At 38.6% G+C, this 10,396-nt stretch overlaps 1 protein-coding gene across 1 annotated transcript; it reads right to left on the reverse strand.

Moving 5' to 3' along the window:
- Positions 1-112: 112 nt before the first annotated feature.
- On the reverse strand, positions 113-8,053 carry stc2a (stanniocalcin 2a). Its single transcript, XM_084431169.1, has 4 exons — positions 7,426-8,053; positions 5,085-5,227; positions 3,574-3,785; positions 113-1,904 (listed from the first exon to the last, which is right to left on the reverse strand). Exons 1-4 carry the CDS (start codon positions 7,562-7,564, stop codon positions 1,547-1,549), a joined length of 852 nt encoding a protein of 283 aa, XP_084287295.1. The 5' UTR covers positions 7,565-8,053; the 3' UTR covers positions 113-1,546.
- Positions 8,054-10,396: the final 2,343 nt, after the last annotated feature.

Here is a 10,396-nt window from a genome sequence, read left to right on the forward strand (position 1 = left end):
ATAGAAAGCCTAAAATAATATAAATGCATTTCCCATTCATGACCTCTTACAATAGAAACAAATAAAATAATGCTGTAAGTGAAAAATAATAATAATCCAGGACACATCCGAGTAAGAAATGAGCTTTAGTATTTATTTTTCTAAAACAATTAAAACACATGCTATCTGTAGTGATACGGAATCCACCATTCCATGTAACTGTTGTACATAGATTGTTTTCATTATAACAATTTGAAAATGTTTTCCAGGGTTAAACCCAAAGTTGATCACATTTTGCCCTCATGTTCACTGAAATACCTGAGCGAATTAAAAATATGATTGGTCAAAGTAACTATTGTAATCTTTAGGCTGCATGATGAATAGCAGTTCTATACAAGCCTTTGCTTATTCTTAAACCAACAATCAGCTCCAAACGTTGTATTAACCAATCACGTGGCAAGGGCCCAAAACAATTCTTTCGCTGCTATAGTAAACAATAATCCACCCCTTTCAATATTATTGTCAGTAATACCCTGAGCTTCTTGTGTAGACTTAACCTAGTTCCTGGGTCTAAGGCCAGCCGAATAGAGTTCCAGCTTCTGGCTCTTCTCAGTGGCTCTGGGAGAAAATTGCTATTTTTTACTTGGAAACACCAGTGGCTGGCTGTGGATTTGGCCAGGACACAGACAGGCCTGCTTTCCATGAGACACTGTACGCTGAAGTTGTTCTGTGTTGAACTAATCTGTTTGGGCAAAGCCTAGAAATGCAGAACACATATTAGACTTAAGTGATAGGATCAGGGCGCTTCTTTGAGACAGCTCGTGTTTATATTTCTAAGCACAAATCTGAATGCAATGCTAAATACAACTATATAAGGGGCATTAGGGCATTTCACTGTAATGCATCTGCTTGGGTTCCACAGTTTATTTTGGGGTAATAATCTCAAGGCACAATAAAATGACTTTTCCTTCTAAAAAGCACAGAGCGTTGTATGTGCTAGACCTGGACTTCAATCCTGTACAGCTCGTATTTAATCAAGTATCTCAAATAACAATTACACATACATTTCTGAAACAAACAAACATATCTTACATATCTACAGTCAGATGCGTAATTGGTGCAATAATGTAACTAATACAACAGCAAGCATTCTTTGCGCTATATTACATATAGTATATCATTACTGAATATGGAGGCTATATTTAGACATGTTTATATAAATATAGATATACATAGATTTATATGTACATGGTTTATATTCAAACACTGCATAAAGCATGAAATAAATAAATCAAAGTGATTGAATCTTAAGGAGGATACGATTTGCGAAATAGAGATGCTGCATTAGAACTAAAATAAAAGCACTGAGTTCTACAAAATGAACAATCTGCAATATAATCTGAAGTATCAAAAAAGCTGCACCACATTTACCCTTGCAAAATGTACAGTTTGGGAGTGCTGGAATGACTGTGGAGACGTGAGTGTGAATGGGTTGAATTAGGAGGTCTGCTGAGTCTGTTAAGTTGGGGATTGGGGTGTCATGGTCAATTTAGGTGATCCTGCTATTTCACCTCCGAATGTCACTGATTTTAGAGTCTTCCTGCTCGGCAACGCCGGCATCTAAACTGGCGCGCCGTGGGCCTTGGCTCCGACTTCTCGTGTGGGAACTGAACCCGACCTTGCCAGGTTTGTCCCGGTCTCCTTGTCGAGCGCCCTTGTGGTGCTCCCCCTCTGAATGAGAGGAAACCGCGGGACGTCGCTCAAGGACTCCCGGCGCTGGAGCGGCGGTGATAGACGAACAGAAGCTCAGGCTGTCGCACAGAGCGCCCCAGTTCTGCTCGCACTGCAGACGCACGCTCCGGGTAATGGCCTCCTTCACCTCCTCTCCACAGCTGAGCAAGATGTTCACCAGCTCAACGTACGGCCTAAGAAAGCAGGATGATAGCGGTCAGTCATGGTAAAAAAAAAAAGTGACTAGCCTCCACTTTAAAAAAAGCTGACGGAAAGGTCGAGTTTTTTAACGCCGTTCCCTGTTGTGTTCATTATAGGCCAGTGCTGGAAAAAAGGTGCAAGACACCGCAATGACAGGTCATGTCACCATTCAGAGGACACACCGACTTTTCACGAGAATGTTCAAAGACGTTTAACAGCTGCTCCTCGAGGCCGAATAAATAAACGAACTTTAAATGGAATTGCCTTGAAACACGCCGCTAACCGAAAATAACACACTTGAATTTGATCTCATCAAACGGCATTTATTTAATAAACAAGCTCCCTGACTCGCGATTATTGATTAAGTGTCTGATCGTGGTTATTCTACCTAATCACAAATACTTGAGATAAAGATGAACTGTAACAATATAAACGCTCACATTTTTCCATCCAAATTTCGAAGAATGCTGGTAACCAACCGGTTTCGGCCACTTTCACACATACAGCCTTTACTGGTAAATTAGCCGTAAATTACCATTAAGAGATCATGTGTGAACAGGACCTTTTCAAAAATACCGGTAAATCGGTTCAGGCAATTTACTAGTATGGGAAGTAAATTACACATATGATGAAGAATGAAGATTACCGGTATGAGCACATATGAGGTCTGAACACGCTGACGTAAGAAGCCTGCTTTGGGCCAATCATACATTTCTCATGGAGAAGACGCAATTACTTAGACGCACTATTTTCTATTTAAGTTATCCGCCCTTTTTCAATGTAAATATGCGCTAGATGGACATCTTGGACCGTTGGGCCGCGTCTCGCTCGAGACCCAGCCTTCTTTTTCATTCATCAGCGCTGCGGCTCTGCAGTTGGATACTGTAATTGAACAGATAGTGAAACTAAAGCTCTTCTCCTCATGCAGACGAATGAAGACAACGGCGCAGCGTTTAAAGATCATTTCCAATGACTGGCATCACATAATTTACAGGTATTTTATATGGTGCTGATGTGTGAATGGTATCTTACTGTTAAAAAGCCAGAACGCCATTGCTTGTGTGAACAGCATATTTGTGTATTTATCGGTAAACTCATACTGGTAATTTCACTGTAATTTACTGGGATTACTGTGTGAAAGTGGCTATTGAGTTTCATAATGACTTCCATAACCAATGTGAACCAAAACATTCTTTAAAATCCTTTCTTTTTGTGTCGCACAAAAGAAAGTAAATCAAACAGTTTTGGAATGAAATGCCATCAAAAGTGATATGGCATCTGCTTTTCCTGGGAAGTAGGGAAAAATATAAATATATATATATATATATATAAATATATATATAAATATATATATATATATATATATATATATATATATATATATATATATATATATATATATATATATATATATATATATATATATATATGTGAATTATTGTATTATATAACAAAACATTATTTCTTATATTACAAAAATATATTAAATAATGCATTAGGATTACACTATAAATGACATGAACAAAATAGAACAAAATAGTTAATCGTGACAGAGTTGCAAAACCTCAAACAATACCGAAGCACACAAACAGAAAAGCATATAGTATATGCAAACAAGAGCAGGGAGATACGGAAAACTGATAAGCTGAGCGTGATACCTACCCTTTGGGAAATAGATCTTGGAAATGTATCATCTCCACCATGACATTGACATTGTCTTTAGCAGCTGAGCAGAGGTTGTGTTTCATGTAGCATTCCCGTTGAAGCTGGAAGACCATCTCCTTTATGGCCAGGCATTTTCGGCTGATGCAGCTGAACTTGTGCCTTAAACCGTGAGCCATGCACCTTAAAGCATCCTTGATGAAGGACTTGCCCTGTGAGCATTTAAGACAAAGTCTTATCAGATCTGCAGTCATAAACAGCCTATCTTTCTTTGTTCTAATAGGGCAAGTCTCTGTACAGACACACATCTTGAGACCGTATTACAAGCTTGAAACCCTCTGCTTCAAATCCACCTGCACCTTGTGAAACACAAGCCATATTAAAAGGCAGTGCCAGCTGGCCGGGCCGGCCGCAGGGTCATCGTCTGGATGCGTCTGAGGTAGAGGTCATCAAGGGTCCACTTGGATCCGAAAAACCCGAGGTGCGACCCGAGACCAGAGCGGTTTTGGGTCCAAAACTTCGATGAGTGCCTCAGACATAGGTCATTGGTTTGGTATTAGTGGCCTCGGGTAAATTTCGAATAAATGTGCTTTTTCCGAATGGAACCGAGAAGACTTGAATTCTTTTAAACTATCTCGGGAATTTAACTAAATTGTATTATTCAAAGTCCCGCTGTAGTCAATAATTACAATAACAATCATCAGAAAGGCTTTGAACAACTAAGAACGTCAGTGGAGAAAGGCATATAGTTCATCATAACATCGTAATATACATCATACACCCGCTATATTGTTCATATCAACAAAAATATACCGGGATAACCTGGCATCTCTCGAGACTCCCCTGCTAGTTCGCTGTTAATGATACGCTAAAGCCCGCCGGCACGTTGACGTTATTGGAAACAAGGTAGTTTGTGACGTCAGAAACATCAGCGATTTCAAACCGCGTTTTTAAGACTGTCTTTGAATCACCGCAGTTTTAAGGAGAAAACACTCACCAATGGTGTTGACTTATGAATTTGCACATGGTTTGTCTTAAAGCATATTAAAAACACCAACATAGACATATAAACAACATTAAACACTTGATTTTCACCACAGGGGGACTTTAAAACAATTCTAAGGCCCTGTTCACACCTGGTATTAAGCTAGCCAGACGGGTTTCATACTTTGCCAGCATACGTCGCCCATAGACCCTCCCCTTGAAGAAATCAGGACAGAAGTGGTTGAAAGCGGACAAAAGAGACACAAGGCGTAAACAGGAATGTGTCTCCCTCGTCTACTGTGATCCGATCGGCCAAGACGCATCTTAATACCAGGTGTTAGAAGGGCCCGTGACAATAGTATCATCTCAGTTTTTTGAAGTTTTCTCTGAATCCACTCTTCTACGCGCAATGGACTCGAGGTTTTTCTTAAAATTAATTTAATTAAAAGTGATTTGTGTCGGGTACAGATTTTAGGACCCGAGAAGACCTCTAGTCTGAGGGACATGAACTCCCTGAGGGACATTACCTGCGAGTCGAACTTTCCAGCATTGTGCAGGAAGGTCATGCAGATTTCCTGGAGGCCCCGAATTTCACAGGAGTTGTTCTCGAAACACTCGAACACACCGCAGCCAACGTCTCCTGCGCTCACAAGACAGTGCTGGATCTCAGCTGTAGAGATTAGAAAGAGAGAGCACGTCATTTAAAGCTAAATCAGAATTTATATAAGTGCGATGCAGATTATAGCTCGATTTTGGTCATCACATTCCAAAGCAATCTCTACAACAGGTCTACATTTATATAACAAATAATCATTCCTTTAGAAATATACTTGACAACCTTTTACATCATGCACACACATGAACGCTGAGGCCTATTTTCGGGCTTTGTTTCTGCTGTGAAAATTGAAGAACTGTATTTAGGGGACAGATTTAGCAGAGAGAGCGCTGTGGTAATTAAGGTATGCTATTAAAGTCCATCAAACTGGGAGGCATTTTGCAGTAACTGCCTGAGATGTGGGAAAGCAAGGTTAACCGTATATAGGGCAGGACGATATTGCTTTTACCTTGCTGTGGAGATTAAAAAACGACTACTGAGTTTTAGCAAAATAGAGACTAGCAAATAGCACATGGAAATATGAAAATGAATTAGTCACTCTCTCACCGATTCCACTTATATCTGCAACGCACATTTAAAGGGCAGCATTAAGCGTTTTTTTGACTTTTAATCAGAGCTGATAAAGGCAGTTCTGATTCACCAATAACTGTGCTAATATTAAGGAAAGTGTTTTCGCTAAACTGAGGCACAACACTTTACTTGCTGATTTAGAGAGTGCGAATGCTATGTATTTGATACATTAGATCAACTCACAAAGACAGACATTCAGTAGTATTTTCATGACTTTATGATCAGATCAGCAGTTTTTATAAAATTATAGTCGTGTCCTATTACAGAACAGCAGTAAGAGAAAGGCTGCCTGTTTGTCCTGCAATGAACTACATTCATTAAACATTTTAGTTGTACAACAGCAACCAGAGGGTAAATACAAACATTATGTATATTGGCAATTTAAGGACTTTTAATTTAAAATGAAGAAATACCGTGCTGTAATAAGAAACAAAATCATTTACTCTAATGCAAGGAAAATAGTTAACTTGTAAAACTGAAACCCCATTGTGTCAGTATAAAGCCGAAGCTTAAGGCAAAACGGTTCATGAAAAGTAAAAAAAGCTCTGCAGCAATCACATTACAATAAAATGTTATTTCTAAGGATCTCACAATTGCTACTTCAACCTTTACTTTGGTGATAAAATTTAAATACAGACTGATTGTTTGTCTTTCTCTAACATCACATTATTTTGACTGCCAAACACATTAAGTGAAACATCAGTCTGATTTTCTGATCTCCTCTTCATGAGTACTAACATAGGCCTACTATTTTGTTAACGTTCCATATATGAGTGGGCATTATTTTCAGAGAAAGATTCAAAATCACAGAGTATTCTTATATATTCTGACTGAAATAGTATTTCTAAATATTTCACCTAAAGATTCATGTTCAGTATTCCTAAAGTATAGTTGGACAAAACAGTATATGAGAGTCTTGTATATGAATACTATCCAATATTGCCTGCTTTGCTTTTGCATAATGTATTGCAATGGATCTGCTTTTATGGAGGTGCACAGGTAAATTAAGCTGTTGTCTGCAGTGTTTGCTTGTGTTGGGAATTACACGAAGCTACTCTGAATCAGTCAGTCCTATGCGAAAGTTGTCAACCTCTGATCCCTGATTTGACAGCCTTTATTTCATTGTCGTGTATGGATGGGATTGAATCGCCCTGCTGCCGTGGGAAAGGTTAAGTGTGACCCACCTATAGTGCAACATGTAAAGCCATTGCATCACTCAGATCCACATTACAGGTTTAACTTGCTTGTCCGCGCAATGCAACAAAAGTTGCGCACGTCTATAGGCTATTTGATGCTCTGTCTATATAGAGATCACTTTGAATCGCCACTTAATAATAATACAAGCAGAGGATGTCGTAAGCAAACACTAATCCACTCTGCGCTCGAAAATAAGACACACACGCCACGCGAACCTGACAGTAATGTCACCGAATATCTTAGCATACCTTGTGCCATGCTATTAATAGTTTACGAAGATATTGGATTTCTCTACGTGTGCTACGGATTTACGAGATCTCGTCTTTCTGCGAAATCTGAAAACGTAGCGCAGCGCGTGATAAGATGTGCATTGGCCGGTTTTGCGCTTAAATCGCGCTCTGACCGCGCGCAGCTCGCACGTGCCCGCACACACAAGACTCACTTCGGGCTGTGATCACAGCTCCACAACACTTGCATTCTCTTACCTGTATTTTGTAAGGAGAGACGTCCCTTCTGACTGGCCGGTTTCTCGGGGTGACTCTCGTGAACATCAACATTATCCGTTCCTACCACTTCCCCCAAGACGGAGACAAGGAGCAAGGCTAGTGTAAATTTGATCAACATTTCTACGCTCAGTTTTCTCGATAAATAACGACAGGCTGCCAGCCTGGGATCTGGTGTGGATACTGGTCGAGGTGACAGAGAGAGCGTGTGAGAGTGGAAACGGGATGGATGCTGGATATATTTCCTAGAGTCCGGGTGCCAATTTGGATGAAGGAGTTAAGCAGGTGTTGTCAGTCGTGCTTCCCGACCAATCAGAGACGCAGACCACCACGTCCAAGTTTTAGGGGTGTGTCTGGCGAAAGTTGTCTCTACTTGCCATAAACCAAGCTTGTAAAATGTGTAAGAGTGGGTTGGTATTTACTCTACAAGTGCTTATGAGGCATCAGACTGTTGTAAGGACAAGAACATGCGAGTCTTCAGACAATCATTATAGGTATATTAATACTGCAATTTATCGACAAGAAAATGTAAATGTTGCATTTACAATCCATGAATTTCAAATAAATCAAGTCATAAAGTGTACCGTGTCTATGATAGGACATGATATAAAATGGTATTTCTATGCACACTAATACTATTCGTTACCATGAAATAAATATGATAAAAGTGAAATAAAAATAGTGTTTATCATTGCTTTGGCTATAGATGATTGCAATTTCATATTTCATATTTAAGCTTAAGAGTTTGGAGGTTACTTCCATGCCACATATGAGCATTATTGCAACTATAATTGTGATCGATTCTTTATAAATTATTTGGATAGAGTATCAGGTATTATAATAGAACACATTCATGGAATAAACTAAAACATACACAGTGTGTTACAATAAATTCAAACATTTGGATTAAGTAAGCATTATATGACAATGTGCAGAAAATGCTCAGTGATCTTAATACACATCAAGGAGATGTATAAAGGAGTAAGATATCAGGATTCCCAAAACCCGGGGCATTGACACAGGGAATGGCACATTCTGTTCTTACTGCTGGTATATTGGTGACCCAGCAGATGAACATGAAAAAAAGACATAATGATAATGTGACTTTTTACATTGCAGTTTTTGAAAACTCAGTCGACAGAGCTAATTATATAGTCCCGCTGTCACAATGTGCCAACTCCACACAGTGCAGAAAATGGGACAAATTTGCTAATGGATGGCAGGGATTGCATCATTCAAACCACCCCCTCTAGGCAGCTGCCATACTTAGACAAAGCAACACATAAGGCATATAGACATGTGTGCATATCAGACTCTGACACAAACATACACAGCATGTAGACACACAATTGAATCAAGGCTTAGTTGTAATTGAGCCTCATTTTATAATGATTGCAATGATGTTCATGTAGCAATAAATCACCTACTCTTCTCATTATAAAATGTTGAGAATTAAGACAGAACACATCTATCTTGATTTACTCTTTAGTGACTATTGGACTATGGACTATGGCAATATTATGGGATCCACTACAAGTCATGCACATTTATTGCAAATGATGTCTCAAATCAGATGCAGGCCATCCTCATAGATGTGGGACTACTAAGAAACTGTGAATATGGCAATTTTATGTTACTAATACTTATGTTTTAATCCAATAGTATCTAGCCTATTAAATGTCACTATTAACTAGATACCTACCATTTAAGATGCTTTTTATGTCATGCTAGTTTCCTTTTTTTCATATTTATGTAATGTTGGTGTGTTGTGATTGTTTATATATGTATATGTGTGTATATATATATATATATATATACACTGTAAAAAAACGTATATATGATCAAACAAGTTAAGACGTTTTTACATTGCTATAACTCATCAAAATAAGTTAAGCAACTTTAAACTTTTTTACAAGTTATACAAGATTCAACTAATTTTTTAGTCAGTTTAATGTAATTTAAGTTGAAATGACTTAAACATCCAAGTTGATTGTACTTAAAAATTTAAGTCAGCAACTTATTTATACAGTGTATTTATACAATAGACCTATATATATATATATTGTATAAATACACTGTATAAAGAAGTTGCTGCCTTAAATTTATATATAGGCCTATATATACAAGCAATAATAAAAAAGCAAATCATTATGAGACACACGTTACTATTTCTTCTTTCAAGTTACAATTGCATTTCACTTCTCATATATGACTAGTTAGAATGGGTACTTTATAGGCCTATTTCAATTCAAATGAAATATTATGATTAAAGATCTCAGGCCAACAAGTGCAATACACAGTTTCCAAATAGATACAATAATTACAGGTCCCTAGTGACTATAGCATATCAAAGGAATTCATTTAAACAATAAATAAGTAATAATATAAAACCGATATTCGTTAGTTTTAAGCATTAAATGTTTCAACGGTTTGCCATACTGAGAATTGAAACTGTTTCTTGTGCGGCCACTCGTAGGCGAAAAATAGATGAACAGCAATGAAGCTGCAGACAAATATTTGGTCAACATACTCTCGAGCTGAGAGGAGAATAAAACATGGTTAGACTGTCGAAGTTTTTATAGCCTATTAAGCACTTCAAATACTGTTGGCAAGATTATTCACAACAGAACGCCTGTAAATTAGAATCTGGTATTTCAGTTCTCTAGGAAATGAAAGAGCGAATGATTTTGTGGCTTCAAGAGTTGCACAACATGCCCATACTCCGCTATATGGGGGATGTATGGCATTTAGGGGAGACTCGGTGTGCTTTACCTGTTTGGTGCGGTAGTTTAGCTTATGCCTACCTCGCAGCATGGACTGAATCAGGGATTCAGGGACTGTAAGAAAGCCAGCCCATGATGCGCGCACACCCTCAGTGTCCACCAATCAGCGCGCGCGCACAGACCGCAACCCCGTAATGACGCGTGTCACCACAGACGACTGGAGCGCCGAA

This window comes from Rutilus rutilus, assembly GCF_951802725.1.
Source record: "Rutilus rutilus genome assembly, chromosome: 14".
Classification (NCBI taxonomy): domain Eukaryota; kingdom Metazoa; phylum Chordata; class Actinopteri; order Cypriniformes; family Leuciscidae; genus Rutilus; species Rutilus rutilus.

Coding starts and splice junctions, on each gene's coding strand:
- stc2a (XM_084431169.1), bottom strand. CDS start 7,564: ATGTTGATCAAATTTACACTAGCCTTGCTCCTTGTCTCCGTCTTGGGG. Junction 5,228..7,425: donor TCTCTCCTTACAAAATACAG/GTAAGAGAATGC, acceptor TAATCTCTACAG/CTGAGATCCAGCACTGTCTT. Junction 1,905..3,573: donor CAAGATCTATTTCCCAAAGG/GTAGGTATCACG, acceptor CTGCTTTCTTAG/GCCGTACGTTGAGCTGGTGA.